The following is a 20,576-nucleotide window of genomic DNA, read 5'->3' on the forward strand; positions in this document are numbered from 1 at the left end:
GTGGGAAGCGGGTAACCGGCAATCGACCATTGAATACTGTCTGATGACAGGATGAATTCTTGATAAGTTGAGAGAAATGGTCATTGATGAGCAAGGATGTAGCAGCAGAGGGTGGGACGATCAACGCATCATTTTGAAAATGAGATATGTAGTTCGGAAAGAGAGCAAGGAGTGCGAAATGGCCAGTCTAAATTCGAACGCTGAACAAATAGCAAATGTAGTCACTAGAGTGGAGAAAAACTTGGCAAATGGCCAAGAGTGGGAATACAGTTAGCTTTTAACTGTAATAACGACAGAAATACGGAAAGAAAAACAACATGTTCATTGGAAAGGACAAACGAAACCGACAAGCTGCTGAAACAGGGAGATACGAAAAGCAATCACCGAATGATAGACAGCATCCAGGGCAGAGAATAATGGCACTATGGGATAACTTCAGCATGGGTTCAGAATAGGTAGAAGTTTGTATGGTAACTTATTTGTTCTTACTCAATGTATTGAAATATGAAAAGTAGAAAGCAGACCATTATATGTGGCATTTTTGGTCACTAGCGGAGCCTATGATAACGTAGACCACAACATTTTGTGGGATAACCTGTAATGGGGAAGGCTTAGTGGACGATTGTCTACAGCTTTTGAGAGAGATTTATCTATAATATACCGCTTGCCTTGAATGGTAAGGGATGAAGTATGAGGACAAACTTGATATCAACAAGGAAGTGAGGCAGGGGAGCCCTTTATCCCCATTGCTGTTTGTGATGTAAATGGTGAAGATATAGAGGGCGCTAGAAGGAAGCAATATCAGGTTTAATCTCTCATACAGACAGGTGGGTACAGTACTAGGGTAGCAGCTTCCAGGTTTATTTTATGTGGACGACATTGTGTTGCTAGCTAACTAACAAAGTGATTTGCAACGTCTGGCTAATATTTAGGTTTGAAATTTAGGTTTGAAATGCATCATTTAGGCTTGAAATTTAGTGTTAGAAAATTGTGTGTTATGATATTCAATGAAACCAGTGAACAGACAGTGGACATACAGGGAAAGGAAATACCTCGGGTAAGATAACATAAATACCTTGGTATGTCGATAAAGGAAAGTAATAGATGCATGGAAACACAGGGAAAAACAATAACAGTGAAAGGAAAGAGAAATGCAGCCGTAGTGGGGGTACAATAGGTACGAGGTTTTCCGGAGTACGTGGAAAGGTGTAATGGTTCCAGGACTTACTTTTGTAAATGCGGTTGTTTGCATTTAATCTAGGGTACAATCAGGACTCGATGGGAACCAAAGGTTAGTGGGACGCCTCGCATTGGCGCGCGCTCACGGGAAGACTACAAATGAAGCTGTGCAGGTTGATATGGGCCCACTAATTTTGAAATGAGGGAAGCTCGCAGTAAATTTGATTATGAAGAACGACTGAGGAATATGGAGGAAAGTAAATGGGCTGCGAGAGTGTTGAGTTATCTGTACAGGAAAAACATTGGTTCACAGTGGAGGAAAAGAACTAGGAAGCTTACCAACGAGCATACGACCTGTAGGGTGGGCAACACAGCAACAAAGAACGTCAAACGGAAAGTCAGAGAGGCTGAAATAATCTCATGGGTGGTCGCAATGGAAAAGAAACCTGCCATGAGTAACTTCTTAAGAGGAAAACCGAAATCAGGAAAGAAACAATTTATGATAGCTCAAACCGAAGCACATTACTTTTCGAAGCGAGGTCGGGATGCCTTAGAACAGGCACCTATAAAAGGAGGTATAAGAAGGAATAAGAAGCATGTGGTTGCTGCGGTAAAGCTAAGGAAACGATGGAGCATATTTGATTAGGATGCGAAGATGTATGCGCAGAGGTCGATTTAGGCACCACTGGCCTCCTTGCAGCCTTTGGGTTCAGCGAGAGCAGTGGAGAAGTAAACATGTCCACAATAGAGACTAGTAAGAGGCGATTGGAAGATTGGTGGAAGAAAAGTATGGAAACGACAAAAAACGGAGACCTACGAAAGCAAAGTTCACAATAGGGGATCAGAAAATTTGGTTGTGGGAGTTCATATGGCTTTTTTTTTTCTTTTTAACCTAGGTAGGACAATAGACCGTATAATAGCAAGAGCTTCGTAGCGAAACGTACCACCCCGTTCCAAAGGGGATGCTCATAAGATCCATCCACATCCATCCATCCATTCCTCATCAATCTAAGAAAGAAGGAGCAGAAGCCTACAATGCTTCGAAAGTCGGTTGCGCAGGTGGGCACTAGAAAATCCTGGACAGCGCAAAGTTTCTCCGAATCGGGAGGAACACCTGAAGAGTCGACGAGGTTTCTGAGCACAGTAGGTTACGGCGGCTGAAGTGACATTTCGTTGAATTGAGCTGAAGTCTCCCCTTGTGGAAGACTGAAAGAAATGTCGACACACGCTCGAGGTTTGTGTCAAAACTCGCCGAAAAGACAATGATGTCGTCAAGGTAGCTCAAGTAGGTTGACTGCTTTAAACCGTGAAGGAGGGCACCCAGCTGATAGAGCCCATTAGGTGTAATAAACGCCGTCTTTTCACAATCCATGGCAACTGCAATCTGCCAATGCCCGGAACGAAAATCTATCAAAGAAAAATACTTGGAACCACTGAGACAGTCAAGGGCGTCACCTGTCCGAGGTAAAAGGTACACGTCTTCTTGGAAACATCTTGCTTCTGGGGGGGCCACGTTCACTCTGTATACTCACCGAGCTTCTTGAAGGTGCTGTCCGATGTTCCTATGCCACAGTTGTGGGCTATTCATTATTCAAAGCCCCTGACATCTACAATTTTATCCTTCGAATCAGAACTGTATTATAACCGTCGCGCTTTCCAAGGTCAATCCAAAAAGCTCGCGATACATCGGGTGAAAAGCGATACAGAACAAATTTTCACTGACATCAGCAAGGGTGGTTCTGCGAGCAGCGATTCAAGCACGACTATGTTTGGAAGGAACGAACATTCGGAAAGAAATTGGCGCTTTTTATTTCAAGCGAGAGGCAGTTATATTCCTTCAACGAAAATAATATTCCTAATCGATTTTATATGTGCTTGACGAGTAAAGAAAATAAAACTCTGTTTAATTTCATTATTTCCAATAAATACCTTTTCTTCAGCGCCAATCGTAAGAAGTGGCGTAGCGACGCTATGTCGCTACACTTGTAATGCAATGCCGCCATTGAACTGCGCAGAAAAACACACTCGTAAAGATCACCTGTTATAATACGCCCTCCCTCCCCCCTCACACGTTGTGCTGTTTTGCTTGTAGACGTTTGTCTGAATTTGGTAACGCGGGTAGCTTCACAGTTTCATAACTTCTTCAGTCAAAAGTTAAGAGTTACACCCTCCAGGTAATTGTTCACTTTCGTTGTTTTCGTGCGACTGCGCTGGTGGACGGGCTCGGCGTCCGACGATAGGTCGGGCACTCTACACCTAAAGCTTTCGTCGGCCTCCAAAGAAAGTACGTTCTGTGCAGGGGTGCGATTTCAACACCCGCATGGCTGGCCTTTTCCTGCATGACTTTCTGCGCTGAAAGCTCGAAACGTCCATCAAGTCGAATAGCGGGACATTTGAATATGCCGCTCTAATGGCAGGCTGCCAAAACAAATTTAGCGCTTTGTAGAAGAAAATGACGTCGCTTTAGTTTTTAACGGGTATGGCGTGACAGTATTTTTTCTTCCGCCAGAAGTGCACCCTCGTCACACAGATGGGGATAAGCCCCATCTTATGAACCACCGTGTTATGAACGTATGGGCTTCTATGCAACCTTCATTACCAAGTATAATTACCTTGCTGATGCCCTCAAGAATACACATTGCAGTGTTCTTGTTTAAATTAGTAGGATATGCCGCTTTTGTTTAGTAACCATTGCGCGGTCTTTAATTTATTCTCATTTTTTTTCCTCTTCTGCAGGGTGCTGGCACAATATCTGGTCCTCTTTTCGTGTAAGGAATGTGAACTTTTTTTTATCTCTTCAAGGTTAGCGGTGCGTAGCCTGACTTCATAAAAAATCGTCCGCCATACGTGTTTGAAACCATTTTGAATATTCTTTACTTCACCCATGTATCCTGTTACTTATTATTCTCAACGAAAATACTAATTTATATCCGCTTTTCAACTCACGACTTATCACAAGAACTTGTCTTCTTAGAACCTGAATTATTATTTTGTAAATATGCCTATTATTCCTCAAACCAACACTTCCGTTCATTTGTTTTAGGTGGCTTCATGCGTTGCAGCACAGGACAAAGTTATCTGTTCTGTATAATCAAACGCGTTCTTTTTTTGCGGTCCGTTAGGCACAAGTGCTGAAACAATAAACAGAAACACGCAATTCCAACTCCAATGGAACTTGTCTTTATATTTCATATTGTGCTTCCGTTTGTTCGCCTAAAATACCCGCCAATGTGGCCGCTCCTACAGGTAATATCGTACGACGAGAAAATAAATAATCCACATTTGCCAGAATTTTCACATTACTCATAAAGTTAAAGCGTTACAACCTTCTGATATAGCCTATGCCTCCATATGTCCTCCCAGTCGTCTGGCTCGACCTGTTTCACCCAAAACCTTGCTTTCTTGATGCCTCCATCACAAGCGACATTAAGGATGCCTCATTGGTTAAGAACACTGCAACACTCCACTCATTACAGATGCTGTTGCGTGGTGTGTTTTCTTTTTACTTTCAAATACCAGCCGCACAATGTTTTTGAGGCGACAAAGCTAATGTTTATTCGTACTCAGCGTCGCGTAACATTTTTTTGCAGGCTATATAATACTCTGATTGAGCGGTGCGGGTAACATAATATTTGTGCAGAAAATAACAAAGAAATTGCATGAAGCTTTTACGGCCGTTTGAAGAAAAAAACCTCCGGTAAGACAAGTGACAGGCGTCCGATAATGAAATACATGCCACGTCAAAAATTTTTCTTATTATGTACGTACACTCTTTTCCAAAAGCAAATGTCTCTTCTTCATCAAAACTGGTGCCGTACGTTTTCTTCTCTGTCAATTGGCACAGCGTTCAAAACGATTCTCGCATGCTAGACTGACAGCCTCATTTTAAAATTATCTCTGGAGCGGCACGTGTCATTTCGCCTTCAACTGAAACAAAATATGGGGCAGTTGTGTTGCTGATTTGATGTGAATTGGATGGTAATATGTCTGCAGGCTTGAACTCATGTAGAACATGTCTTTCCCCATCTTTACATATTATGCAGTAGAGACGTTGTTAATTGGTTTCGAATAAAACAACATTTTGCCTAGGAATTCGGATATAATGCCGGCCGACAGAAGAAAAGAGCATATTTGCAGTTAATACGATTGACTGCTCATTCTAACGTAATTTTTGCAGTCACTTCGCTGTAATATTGAAATCACTGATGTTGAGGCTACGAAATCGGCCAGAAAAGTGCATTTCGTGAAAGCACGCCGACTGCAATGCATTATTCTCCGAGTGTCGCTCCACTTGCGACGTTTAGATTTGGCAAAGTGCAGTTAAACCAAGTGAGCTCTCCGTAACGGCACTTGCCCGCTTCTAAGTGGTAAATTCAAATTTTAAATTTTTTTTCCTCTTAGATTTCCACGAGGCGTAGCGTCTGTACAAAATAAATAGCACTCATAAGTTCACGTAAGGGGGCCTAATGACAACTGAGCCTTGCTTACTAAGACAAAGAAGGTTACAGAATCTGGGCCTAAGACATGGAAGTGGCTGTTGGTCAGCAGCAATTATATATCTCGAACGCGGCTTCGCAAATAAGAGCACGACGCCATCTTAGATCACCCAAGCCTTCGATATGTGCCCGTGGGGTGACATCTCCCATTTAGCCAAACTGAGGTTCGTGGTATTCGTGTGACATTGTTCTTTTATGGGGTTTTACGTGGCCATGATCTGACTATGAAGCACGCCGTAGTGTTAAACCCCAGAAATTAGGACCACCTGGGCGTCCTTTAACGTGCATGTAAACCTAAGTACACGAGTGTGTTCTGCATTTTGCCCCGATTTAAATGCAGTTGCAGCGGACAGGATTCGAACCCGTGACCTCGTGCTTAGAAGCACCAACACCACAGCCACTAAGCAATCGTGGCGGGTGACATTGTGATCTTTATGCACTTTGTGTTCCCATGCTGTGACTCACATTGGCCGAACCAGGCCACATCAAATCTAGTCTAGTACTCGGTGTAGGCAAGACGAGAGAAACTTTTAGTAGTGAACCCAGTTTTTACAGTTAGTGGTTTGCCTTTCATGGGAAAGGAAAAGAATCTGCTGCCAGTTTTTATCATGCAGAAAGCTATTCCAGAAATAGACACTTGAAAAGGGAGCCCGTAGTTGTTACCCTTAAACTCGTGCACAATAAAAACACAAATGCCCGAAAATTACTACAGCGCACCACAATAAACATGCAAGCGAGAAATCAGAAATGAAGCACGAACGCTCATTTATGCCTCCTGAGAGATAAACCAATCACTGTGAACTTAGACGAGCCCTATCTAGTCATAACACTTCTCCGTATTTGAACAATTCATGGGTGACACGTGCTGCAGTGAAATTATTTGTGGATATAGTGAAGCAGAAATTTGAAGAGGAGTGCTATGGTGGTTTTGTTATATTTCTGATGGAATAGATCACGACTAGCCCACTGTTCATGATTTCCGAGTCATTTACGGCCACAAGAAAGAGGACATAAAGAATCCAGAAAATTCAGACATCGTTGAATTGTTGTCTGAAATACTCTAGAAAGGTCGGTTAGGTTTCTTATGTTCAAGGATACTCATTATTACCTCTAAATTGCAGAGTCCTTATTGAAGTGCTTTTGCCTTTGCACTGCTAATTAACTAGTATGGTTTAATGACATACTTTTTTCGGTACTCCTACATATAACGGAAACTTTGGCCTCAGTGCATCGAGAACTCTCTAGAAAAGAGTGGTGGTGTATTTTTTTCTGTAAGTAAGGATGCCTTAGCTGGATGTGAATCAATACACAAATCTCAGTTTATTTCACAATTTTGAAAAATGTGTGGTGATTACGGAAGCCATACCATTATCATCATTTCCGCAATCAGCCCATTTCATTCTCACCGTTCAAATGCGGAGGCTTGTCTCGGAGATGACGAAATACCATGCCTGCTCTCAGGTATTACCCTAACATGACAGCCCTTTTTCTCATAACAACACAGCACTCAAGCTTTAGCCGTACTGTATTACAGTGTCCTTCGCATGACACCACCTATTTTAATCTCCTTATGCCACATTTATCGGCTATCTATATTTCATAGGCCTTACATCTCCAACATTGTTCAATTTTTAATAAAATACTCTTTTCACCATTATTTTTCCAGTCAAAACAAGGTAGCGATAGAAACTGAGCACCGACCTTTACTTTCCATATTTACCAAACAACTACTTGAGTACCCAATACGCTTGCAGCAAATGCGTCTGTCATTGCAGTGGTACTCTATCAACGTGATATATAAGGCTGGAAAGGAACTGTTTCTTGCCGATGCTTTATCACAATTTTATATCAAAATATGCATGAAAGAAAAAATGGGTGGATGGATGGAATAACTTTAATGAAAGGTCCTGCAAGCTACGGGGCGCAAGGTCCCATAGAGCGGGCTACTCCCACGTTGGGACCGGGAGTTGTAACTCTCTCGGCGCAGTCCAGAGCTGATCCGCCTGGTCCGTGCTGCGCAATGCTTCTTGTAGCCTGGCGCAGTCTAGATCCTCGTTTGCATGGGTCCGCCCACACGTCCAGGTCATGTGATTTACGTCTAGTGTGCTATGGCAATTTTCCCAATATGATGTTTTGTATGTAGCGCATTCAAACAAACGTGTACGATTGTATTTCAGCCTCGCAGCGCAGTGTGAACAATCTACTAGCCACTACAAACGACGACAGCACCTTGACGAAGCTTCGCGACTTTTCAGAGTTAACGTGGCGCCCTGAGAAGCAAGGAGTTTCCAAGCCCATCCTTGCTTACTGGCCGTACCAGGAGGAGATACATGCGCAAGATGGCTTCGTGTTCTGCAACAATAAAATAATCGTACCCCTGTCAAAAAGAATGGAAATTATTGCATTCTACACTCGGCACGTTCGGGGACACAGAAATTGAGAGTAAAAGCTGGAACGGTCATATTCTTGTCCAACATGTCGAGTGACATTGGACAGTTTTACGAAGTTTGCAAGGTGTTCCAGAAATGCAACCCGAGGAACGCAAAGTCGTCACTTTTAATCCATCACGTTCCAACCTTGCAGTGGCAGGTTGTAGTAATGGGTTTGTTTTACTGCGGTGGACGCTCATTGCGCTGATGCCTGTAGGCCGAAGGTTGTTAAATATGAAACATGTAAAAAAGCGAAAGATGTAGCACAATCATGTAGCATGATGTCACCCAGCCAAGCATCAAGCACGATGCACACGCGACCTATTACGTCACATCTGTCCTGCTCTGGGCGCCGAAGCCGAGAGCGACGCCTTTTTGAGGTGTAAGCTTGATTATTTGAGCGAGCAAAGAGGCACCATATTGCTTTGCGAGCCCAATATCACCGAAAAATGACTTTAGGTTAGGTAAATAAGTAGAAATCGCTGTAAGAGTACAATGGCTTCACCAATAACTATAGTTATAGCAATAATAGTTATCGCACAATACCATTTAACTACAATGATCACAGATTTTATAATAGAGTTTGAATCACGATATGGCGAAGCCCAACATTTTGGGATGCTGTTCACTGGACGGCAAATTTATTTTCAGTATATCTTATGAAACAGTTCGTCCTACATGCGTTATTAAAGCAAATTTTGTAGCTCAATCGATTTCTTAGTTAGAAAGGCATTGAGGTTCCTTTTGCAACTATTTGTAGTCTTTCATTAGGGTGGAACATACCTTGCGTAAAATATTTACCTTCATATTACATTCATACATGCATACTTTGTCAAATACGTAGCGAATAGTAAAATAGTGAGTTCTAAGTGCCAAATTTCAGAGGTCACTTCGATTAGAAAGGTCAAGATTTATATCGAGCAAGTAAAGCAAGAAAATCTTGCTAATGAGGTTCTGCAGAACTCATAAAGATAGGTTAGATAAGGGAAAAATTGCCCTCCACCTGAGTGTACAGCGAAGATATTCTAGGAGCCCATCTGGGCTTCCATGAATGCTTTCAAAAAAGAAATTGTTGCAGTTGCAAAAAACATTTTTGCTGGTGTGGGCATCGAAGGCGAGAGCGATGCCTTTGTGAGATGTATGCTTCATAATTCGAACGAACTAGCAGGCACCATATTGCTTAGCGAAGCTAATATCAGCGAAAAATGACTCTAGTTAATTCAAAACGATCTAAAAGCGCTAAAGGGGCAGTAAAAATAATACTTATACCAATAAGAGTTATCAGAAAATACGATTAATCTACAATAATTACAGATTTTATATTACAGTTTGGACCATGACAAGGCAGAAGCCAACATTTTGGGGAACTATTCACTGCCCGGCAAATGTATTTGTAGTATATCTTACGAAACTATTGGTATTACAAGCATTATTAAACCAAATTTTGTAACTCAATTGATTTCTTAATTACAAAGCCATTAATGTTCGTTTTGTTGGTAATTATAGTCTTCAAAGCTTATAGACCTGAAAAGTTTCCCAGTTTATTTTTTTATACGATCACACTAAGCAAAATGAACAATGAGATCTGTTATTTTTTTCTTTACTTCTGGAGAGCACGTGTACTAAAAGTCTCGTCTAGCTTTAAGCACGTGAAACTTCCGGTGTCCGCTTTGCGTAGACATATCATTCTTCACTGTTTTGTTGCTCGCAAACGTCAGATAAGCTATACCGCCTGCCGGAAAGATTTACGTCCATGGGGACGCAAAAGATGATATCACAGAACACGAAAAAGCAATTATCTTTGCTTCATTCATCCTATAAAAGCCGCTGCAACCAAAGCGCTTAAAGTATTCCTACTTCGACCACTTTGCTTTGCACACGTGGCTACATAGCTATTGACGGTGAGTGTGGACATTTAAGTGGGGCTTGTAGAAATAGTCGACATACCATATTTTCCCCAGACATTCCTAATTTGTGCCTTCATTTAGGTGGTAGTAGTGAAAATACCATGTAGATGATCATGGTAATTTTCAAAAAAAATTATAATGCACATTAATTGATATAAAACGTTATTGCTATTAACAAGTTCATTTGTAATTCTCATCCAAATGCTCCGCTTCTGGTCAATCTGGTACGTTACCGGACGACTCGAAGCTCAAGGTGCTATCAAAAACTCCTGTAGAGGCAAAAGCTTGTAAGGCAATTACGTGCCCATATCACCCTATTCAAATGAATGCAAGGCTTGCCCAAAGCTCGGTCGGCATGTCCGTACTTTATTACATTTCAAGATGTCTTCAAAGACAAATTATGCTTTCTTACTATTTCAGATATCAAAATCCGGAGAATATGTCGCAATTTCCTGGAATGCTGAAATGCGCTCTCTTTATAGCAGGTAAGTTCGCAGCTACTTCGCTGACATCTACATTAATATAATCCTGTACGTCCCCAGCATGACCCCATTCTAGAATAAATATATTCCCTGGTGTGACTACTATACGATATCTATAAACTACAACTTAGGAACACGAACTGGCATCTTCGGGATCGGTCGGATCTTCGGCATCGGCGCCCGTATGGGGAGTGCTTAATGCCTGCTTCACCTCCACCGTGGGTCGGCCCGGTATTGCACCATCTTTCCGGTTGGCTCACGTATGGGGAGTGTTGAGCGCCGGCTTCACTTCCGGCAAGGGGCGTCCCGGAATTACACTGCCTTCAGGATAGGCCTACGTGGGGGCTTGCTTATCGCCTGCGTCACCTCCGCCGTGGTTTGGCCCGACATTCCACTACCCTAAGGGTATTTTTCCACAGGTGGGCACGATAGTGGGGAAACTAGCCCTTAACAGCTTGGCTGTCAAAATCACGAGCCATTACACTCTGTAGAGGTGGATGACGAATAATGCACGAAACAGAGGTTGCACAGAATTTTGAGTCAAGGTACGAACATATTTATTGTCCTCATCTGTGGTCATTGTGACGGTATAGGAACTCACATACATTCGCATACCAACTCTGTTAATAAATATGTCCGTCACGTAAGACCGTGAATGGCTTATACCTCCTTAAGCAATGACTCACACCCCCGTAAACGCGGCCTCTACATTACGGCGACAGATGTGTAATTCAACGCTGGGAAGATAAGCAGCAACAGAGCCAGCTGTGGAAGAAGACGACGCTCGAGCCATTTCTGATGATGATCTATTTTTTTTCGCAATAGAGTCTGCTGAGGAAGAAAACGTAGGCAACTAACGCGTGAGCAGTGGCACAAGCGCGTTTGCGTGCATGGCACAGGTCATTTTATAAAACTCCTTTTTTGGAAACGTTGTGCGAAACGTTTATCCAAAAACATCAGTTCTTTCCTTTTTCCTGGAAGCTCTTTGGGTCTCAGGGGTGACATGCGTAGATAGAGGGCGCGTTGCAGGTCAGCGAGCCTACAGGGGCTTGTGCCACTGAGCTTGGGCATCTTCTGCACTATCACCAGGACCAGCCCACATGATCGTATTTTCTTCGCACAGACACCAGAAAACCATGCAACATAGACCTATAAAGCTTTCTTCGAAAAATATTTAAAAGCGAGTGTGAAACAGAAGACAGGATTAGTGTTATTGCTGCCAGCGTAAATAGAATAGAAGTGTTATATCTCGCTCGCTTTGACGAAGAGAAGAGAAATAGGGGCAGAAGTAGGCCCATCTAGACACTTCTTTGGTATGACAAACTGAACGTTCACTGTGTGTATCTCTACAGGGCCTTGTCCGTCCCCTAAAGATAAGCCTGCCATCCTAAGAAGATAGCTTCAGCGTTACACCATGTCTAATCTTCGTCATGCAGGGGTCTTGGTGGGTTTCCTGAGATATGTGCTCCCCCGCCTTTTTTTGTTGTTGTTATATACCTCAATGACAATGCCGTGCATTGGGTCTTTGTTATCTTTATGATTGTCATTTTTGTAAAAATACGAAATATTTGTTTTATGGCGGAATTGATAGCAGTTGTGGTGGTTTGCACTATTGAAACAGGAATGTTGTGGATTTCGGATGAATAATTTTGTACCATTAGTTATTCTGTTACTTAGCATTTAGTTCCCACCACGAACATTGCAATGCCCAAACACAACGCGTTATCAACTCTACTAATATTTTGCACTAAAGGCGATTGTTTCTCAGCTGGCATCTTTGTTTACTTTCTTTGTACTTTCTAAGCGTCGGCTGGCTACCGTTCCTTGATTTATAAAACCATTATCCACAATACTGAAACCCCGCTGATTCACATTCGGACCTGTCACGTAATATTGAAAGCAAATGGCCCCGCAAGCCCTTGATTCTCCAAGAGACAAGTAGTTTATGTACGTGGCCCCGCCAATACCGCGATCCGTGCCCTATATGTATAATTCTATTGGCAGTTATACCTCCAAGGCGAGTTTGCTTTGGCCAGTTGTGGGACCCTTCCATTACATAGACAGTGTCATTGCAACAGCCAAACTATCGTTAGCATAGCACCCAATCTTCTTCAAGTTGAACCTCGCCTTCTGACAAATACAAAAGAACTTTGCCGACAACAATTTATGGGATTTTATGTAATGCTCTCGTACCACAATTCAATAGGGACACGTATGCTCTATTCGCTATGTTTTGCCTTAGCACTGGCGTTGAGTTTGTTTGCTGGGATTTGGCACCTTACAACCACTCTCAAAGTGGTCGCATTTATGCATGCACATCGTTGGCCACAACAGGCACTACTGTAGCAAAAGTGGCAGAGATTCTCTTTTCCGCACAGAAGGAGTGTTTTGAAAAAGGTGCCAATGTCCACTGTATGGATGACCCGCTGTCACAGTAGATAGGCTCATAGCTAAAGAAAAGGCTGAAATTCACGCCTTTCCTTGTATTTTTGTACACATTGTGTTTTTACACCACACACATCATATTTATATTAATAAATGTTAGCGCTTTATCAGGAAGAAACGTGATGGTTAACACAGTCTACGCCTTTATTTTTGGCTGAACATCTTGAAGGGGCAGCGAAATATGACGAAAACAGAAGGCAGGAACACGCAGGACCGCGCTGCCTTCTGTCTTCGTCATATTGCGCTGCCCCTTCAAGATGTTCAACTGGTACCAACTCGCCCAAATATACATCCTTCTATAGTTTATTCTTCGCTGAAGCTTTGGGGGGAAACTGCTTTCTTAGTACGTATTCGTAGAGCAGGCTTGAAGCAATAAAATTCTTGTTTCAGGAAGATATCCCATAAATAGTACATTTTATTAGAAGTCCACGTGGCTGTGTCCCTGAATACTTTGTGCAGAACTGTCATAAGGGCGAGTAGATATTTTTAGCGCACATACTATTGTAGCGTATATATAGCAGCCACATGGCGGAAAAATAAACCTATAATGCTGTGCAATGCAAAGCGGTTAGGAGCTAATATTTGAAGTAAACAGTGTTTTTTAGGAATCTTCGTATACTGTCAATTGTAGGCATGTGCCTCCTAAGGTTGTGCAGGGAAAGTACATGCACCACAGGCTCGTCAAAAGTCAGCTTGTCTAGTTGCAACATGACGTAATCAAGATATCTTAGTCACTCAAGAGCAGCAAACAATTTGAAAATGTCCATGAAAATGAATGCTTTTGATTTACAATTCTAAGGCCTTATTCATTGCAGAGTGCATCAGGTTTAATCTCCAGATTGTTGCATTTAATGCGCTCTCTAACCTCAGCCATGAGTGGCAGAGGTTATGAGGAACAGTGACCAAAAGAAGCGGGACGTTTCGCCCCAAGGACAAAGAATTGACAATGTTAGCAAGGTTTAGCATTATGTTTGACTTCGTGGACATAGTTTTAACTACATGCGCGTACGACATGTCTACAAATACACGCAAGGTTACTTTTCCTGGAAAAATGAGACCGCGTTCTTGCAGCTAGTACGTATATGGGAATGCTATCGTCACGAGCGCCACCAATAGCGTTGGAAGTCTTGCAGCTCGATGCCGCCAGAGGTGTGACTAGGTGACACCACCGGGAAACCGCAGGCATTATTCAGGTCATAGTGAAATATTAGATTTTTTAAGTGCTTTGGTGATGGTACCAGTGAAATTGTATCATTTTGATGTTGCGAGCCCAAATATAGTTTTGCACATTTAATGGTTTAGGGGATATAGCATTCAGTGCAAATAAAATCTTTCATATCTCTCGTTGCCTCTGCAATTGCGTAAATTTTGACCAATAAATTATTAATGGCCACAAAATGCGGTCAGGACACGTGTTGTACTTGAATAATGCAGCACCATTCTAGGATACTACACAATCAATGTGTACCAAAGCACCACGCTTACGCCCACGTCAAAAATGACAATATGCCAAGAGGGTCCATGTTAATGATTATTTTCAAAAATGTTTAGTGCATGAGCAACAAATGCATTTCTTTAAGAACGGTTGCTCGACACAGCTGATTTTTTCGCACAGATACAGGGTGAACGTGCGTCTCTGTGTTACCGATCTCAGGATGTAGCCTGAAAACTTCAGCAAATTATATTGAAGATCTTGTCCTCAATTCTTTGCCGGAGATAAGTCTCATCATAAAGAACCACCTTTCACTTTTAAATGACCAAACATTTACTGAAGCAGAGTGAAAACACTTGATTTCTGCTGGCCCAGATGTGCTCAAATATTGCTGATAGCAATAACCGAGATAATACTAATTTTCCTACAATAATTTGTAGTTCCGTCATTTTGTGCAAGAGTGAGCGCTATCACGGTAGAAACACCGTTGCTAGCTTGTGAACTCAAAGGGGAGGGTTTGAACGGGGCAAATAGGGGTGGGGTGATGCCTGGCGCTGTCTTCAGAAGTACAAAATTTGAAAACGCAAGTATGGCGGTTGTTCCTCAAACAACACTTCAAGAACATCTATGATGGCGCTAATTTTGGATAACACTTACTTGCTCAGCTCCGCTGGAGCTACTACGTGGTAAAAGCTCCCTTGACACGATAATCTAGTGTGTATTTTTACGCACGTGCATATCAGTAGTTTTACCAGTGTAATTGGCCTTTTGTTTTTCACCTTCTCCTGACTAAGACCAAAGTGCACTTTTTTAATATCAAATACATTCAGTTAAAAATGTCAGGAAGCCTGACGCGCTTATGTACCTTTTAAAGGTCTTGACTAAAAAAGTATAATGCATAACAGGTGAAAACATCCACTGACCTGTAAAACGAACTTTGAAATGACCTTATTTGGTTAGGGACTTTATATCGTATGTTTAAATTGTGAACGGAGAACTTAGCAATTGTGATTTAATGTCTGCGTAGCAGAAATCAAAAGACTAGCAAGCTTTTTTGACATATATGACCAATTATATACGCTACAAAAGGCCTTCATGTTAACAATCTAAAGAAAACTTCCACGACTGGTCTAGAAATGTAGCACTTTGAGCAGCATACCATTACCTGAAAAGCTTTAGAAACAGTAATTTCGTAAGCATGCCAATCTTCAGATTTAAGCTGAAGCAGACATCACTACACTGTTCTACAGTTCTCGACTTCATTTCTCTGCTTCAAGAAACGTCCCCACTATAGCATTGAACATGTTAAGGTAGTAAACGCTTATTGCCTAACTTGTCAATGCTACATTTCCCACCGGTTACGCAAGAGTCTCCAGAAATAAACGTGAAATGGTGGAACGTCACCATAGCACCCATGTGATTTTTTATTGCTCTAAACGTAAGAAAAACCAGCAGGCGATGCGTAGACATTTGGCGCTGTAGTGCTTCTCGCACAAAAATTTACCAAAATTCTGCTTTTTCAGTGTCTCTACTGATGTCTACCAACGTAGTGGAAGCCCTTGCGGCGCTAAACTATGGCTCCCAAAAGGCTCAAGAATACTGGAATGGCCGTTCCGATGTTGAAACGAACCTCGAGTCTTGAAGACAAATGTGCTGATCGAGCTAAAACACAGAAAGAAATAGGACAACTGTGTTGTTAGCGACAATAAATGAATGGCTTGAGCTACAAGCGAAATTCTGAGTTTGTGTCAAAAAATTGAAGCTTAAGCACATCGCAATTTCCATTGGTCACGACCTCCATGCAGCGATGAGCTACTTGTTTTCCGTGTGTTGTAGTCTAGGGAAAAGTCGCCCGAGTGATATAGACAACAGCTGAGAAATATGCTGTAATTGTCTCACGGAAATTTTGAGCTGTCGACAATTTCTTTTGCTGCCAGTCTGCTTCGTTTTACATTCATAAAGCCCACTACGAAACAAAAAGTAGACACACCATAGCAAAATGGTTTTAACGCGAAATCAGCTAGTTTCTCTAAATGTGCGCATTTGTTTTTGAGATACCTTACGTAGCCCAGAGGGTATTGAGTAAAGATGGCGAACAAATATATGAGGAAATGCAATATGTACAGGGCAAAAAGAAAATGGTACAGCAATGCAAAAGTCTAGGGCTAGACGTGGCAACAGATGTAAGTGCAAGCTACAAGAAGTTATCACGAAACAAGTATGTACACGCAGCGCAGATGTCAGTTTAATGATAAAGAGAAATGCAGGTGTTCAGAAACAACACAATAGCCAGAAACAGAATATTTATTAGCATAAAATTATTAATAGGGTCACGATGGGACATGGGAGGTCGATCACGAATTGAAGGCATGTGTTCTTTCGCATATGCGCTTCAAGCTGTACTTATAATGTAAATGGCGGAAAATGCACGACGGCGCTTAGAGAGGTAACGAATATAGTTTGGTGCTGCGTCGGTATTAAAGAAGTCAGCCTAAAAGGTCCACTGAACGACAAATATGCAATGATTCGATAGAAACATTGTTTTATTTTTGCTATGCTCGAATGGGACTGCAGTTACGTGTAATGAAGCAAGCAGGTCTATTTTCCACGATTTCTGGCAGGTTTATTGGGTAGTTTTGTGATGGCAATCATGTGGACGTTGCATATTCTGGCTGCGGTCGCACACGTGTTGGGTACGGAAGTTTCTTCACATTGTTAAGGGAATTCGTGCGCCGATACCCCAATCTCCTTGGAGCTTTGGCACAAAAGTGTTAATATGTGTGGACCTTGGAAAGCTATGCATGAAGTGAATACCTAAATACTTGTATGATGATGCGTGAGGCACTAGAGTGCTATCTTTGAGACACCAGAATTTAGGTTTGGTACGCTTGTGGCTCAAACAAATACCCTTTCATTTATCCACCAAAGTATCATTTGTCATTTATTACACTAAATGGAAATGAGGCATAAGTTTACCTGTGTGGGCGAGATAGTCAAGCCTTGAATTGATGGAGCTGTACATCATGATGTTTTCCGCAAATAGCCCTAGGGGACACGATATTTTAGTGGGCAGGTCAGTAGTGTATAAAGGAACAACCATGGGCGAAGAACTCTGTCTTGAGCTACACCTGAAAATGCGTAACAGAGTAATTACTTAAGACTGTTAACTGTTGTAAATTTTTGGTGGGAAGAAGGACAGTTAAGGGGCATTGACAGTGTAAAAGAATCCATTCTGTAAAGGAATCGGGTAATTTCGAAATAAATGGGGATCTGCCACACCGTGACAACCTTTTAATAACATTTAAAAGATTCAATTTAAAAAATTTAAATTTAAAAAGTTTAAAAAGATGCAACCAGTGTGTATGTTAGCGTCGATGTTTACATCAAAGGCAGTCAGGAATTAAAGCAGTTGAGGGCCAAAAAAATTATTTCCTAAAGCCCCTTGTTCAGTAAAAAAGAAAGAATTATGTTCGCGGTCACAGTAAATGTTAGACGCAATAATGTCTGCCAGTAATTTACCGCGAATGTACGTTGGTGAAATGGGACTGTAGTTTACGAATGAATTCATGCTTCCGCTTTTAAAAACAAGGACGATCTTGGCAACTTTCCAGTTGCGTAGGAAGCAAATCAGAAGATATTGATTGATGGAAAATGAGGGAAAGAATATCACCAGAGTTAGATACGGTGCTTTTCAACATTTTCGAGTGAATGTTCTCAGCACCAGCTATTGCATCGAGCTCCACCACTGGAAAAGCTGGCGCCGCCGTCGGCGTGACGTGCTAGGAGGGATCACGTGGACATAGCGGCCGCGTCGGCTGCTTCGGGAACACCGAAGCGAGCTGCCCTCGTACGCTGCCGTCCTCATTTAATGGCGATATTTTCCCTCTTCCAGTGTCTCCTTTACAACGCTTGAAAGCACTACAATAGGTAGTGGCTGCCTTTGAAGGCGCACAACATGGTAGGCTACTGCTCGGTGCCGCAGGGCCGAACGCACGTAACGGAGGCTGGTGTCAGCCTTATTCACACGTAGCCGCCGGACAAGAAGCTGCGTGAAGCTTGGCTCGCGAAACATAAAACCGGCAAACAGTCATCGGCTACAACTCGGGTGTGCAGCAAACACAGACGCGAGGAAGATTTCTGCTACGGCGCCCTGTGTGCGATGTTCTGAAAACGCGCACTGAGACGCTCACCCGAGTCAGCTGCCCGACTAATGTTACGACGGTTTGCTTGTCGATGCTATAGATACTGGCAAGTTGAATGGAGTGGAAAGGCAACGGTAAGAAGCACATTAAAAAAGCATGGCATATGGTCATGTTTGTGTTATGAATTAATGCACTGGATTACAAAAACAGGAGCACCGGGAAATGGCACGCTGAGAACACCGATAAACATACAGTGCGACGCAACTCGTGAAATAATATTGAAAGAGCAAAGAATTTAGAAGAAAAAAAGATTGAATCATCGCCACGGCACATCACAGTCCCCATAGGCGTCGAAGTCTCTACAGTGAAGTTATTTTTGAACAGCTCTGATAGCACCCACGCAACAATGGTTGCTTGCATACTGTCGAATGCTCATATTCTGCGGCCTAAAGCTCATGGCACGGTGCGAAAACGCGCGCGCGGAGAAAGCGGAACAGTGTGCGGACATGCATGCAGACACGGAGTCGGTCGCTGCGAACCGTGCGATCGCTGCAATGAGGCTTCATTCTGTTACGCCCCATTTGGTTATACAGACAGCCCACGCTAACAACATATTTCACATAGTTTACTCTCAGCGTTTGGCTACCTTTCACGCAAGAAGCCGGTTCAGGAGACTCCATCGCGGCGACCACGCGTAGTGGCGTTCACTGTACGTATTCGGCAAAGAGATGGCGTCTGTAAACGATTCTGTGCTTTCAGTTTGCCCAAGATTATTATTTAGACAGTAAGAAACTTCTCTCGTTTCGAAGGTACTTACAGAAATGTCCGGGAGAGCTCGCGCGTGGTGTTTTCAGTGAGCGCTGACATCAAAACCTATGAGGAGCGTGCCCCGTGATCCCTCATACTACGCCAGTGAGGCGCTTCCGATAGATGGCGACTACGTAACTCCTCGCCGCCAATTGTAAAAATATTCAGATTAGCAATGAGCTGAACGATACCTGCAGTGGTGACAATAAAGAGGATCATAATTTGCCGATCCTCATCAGGAACAATGACCCCGTTGGAGTGATGTTGCCTTGTGAATTGAGATGCAAAGTAATATTAAATGCATAAGCACAGTCAATGACTGAAAGTGGTAGATTGTCATCATTGATCAGCGAAATATGATGACGAGCGACTTCACGGGATATCACGCAGGCAAACTTTCTGGTGATGAAAATTTAAGAGAGAAAATTCGTGTAAAAAAATTTGTCTTTATAAAAGCGGACAGCAAAACACTAAGACTTTATGCATAGAATGTGTCTTTTCCCAAGCCGATGACATTTACACGAGCTTGAACTTTTTGTACAGATGCCTTTTTTTTTAATTTCGGTGACGACGGAATACTTTATTGAACCATTGTTTCAATTTGCCTATGAAAATCAAGGGGACATCTTTGTAAGCTAGAGGGCGTATGAACTTAAATTCACACAGTTGTGTTCAACAGACGTATCGGAAAATGAGGCCAGGGCCGTTCGAATGAAAAATTTGAAGGGTTGTAGTAAATAGCGATATTGACGGGACATTGAGCCCCATTTCAATATGCTTGCGATCGCTAAACCCATCAGAGTATATAACTTCACCAATTGGTTTAGGGGCACTGGAGAAGACAAGATATAAAATGTTAGAACTGTGACATGGTTAATTTTTCGCTTGAAAAAGTATTGTTGTCTAAAGTAATGCAGATAAGCTCAGCTGAGGCGTGGCACGAGGTTGAAAAATCGGACCAGTCAATTTGCGGGAAATGGAAGTCACCAACCAGGCTATTGATTTCAGCTGGGAATGTTTAGATGGCAGAATACGATACTCGTGGAATGTTTAGTAATGAACGAGTGATCATATTGAGGCGCACGGTAGCAGAAGCCCCTCGGTACCTTCCCTTATGCCCTTGCACAAGTGGCCCACACTATTTCAAGAGAGGAATCACTCAATGTATGATGTGATGCTACCTCCTTTTCATTGGCGATAAGGACACCGGTACCTTTCTCAATGGAACAATCAAGCCACTAGATGTTAAACGTATTT

At 42.4% G+C, this 20,576-nt stretch overlaps 1 protein-coding gene across 4 annotated transcripts in view; it reads left to right on the forward strand.

Annotated features, from left to right (window-relative positions):
- Positions 1 to 20,576, forward strand: part of LOC135914303 (uncharacterized) — a 106,218-nt gene that overhangs the window by 15,817 nt on the left and 69,825 nt on the right. Inside the window, exons 1-3 of one of the 4 annotated variants that reach the window (XR_010568280.1) lie at positions 9,969 to 10,005; positions 10,432 to 10,496; positions 15,894 to 16,024. The exons of 1 other annotated variant lie outside the window; for it this stretch is intronic. Coding sequence is in view for 1 of the 3 variants with exons in the window: in XM_070522854.1 (XP_070378955.1) it covers positions 10,432 to 10,496; positions 15,894 to 16,012 (184 nt within the window). In the remaining 2 variants the exon portion in view is untranslated. Of the gene's footprint in view, positions 1 to 7,852; positions 8,047 to 9,968; positions 10,006 to 10,431; positions 10,497 to 15,893; positions 16,025 to 20,576 lie in introns of those variants that run through there. 2 more of the 4 variants (XM_070522854.1, XR_011507718.1) reach the window with 2 other exon arrangements.

This window comes from Dermacentor albipictus, chromosome 8 (genome assembly GCF_038994185.2).
Source record: "Dermacentor albipictus isolate Rhodes 1998 colony chromosome 8, USDA_Dalb.pri_finalv2, whole genome shotgun sequence".
NCBI classification, from domain to species: domain Eukaryota; kingdom Metazoa; phylum Arthropoda; class Arachnida; order Ixodida; family Ixodidae; genus Dermacentor; species Dermacentor albipictus.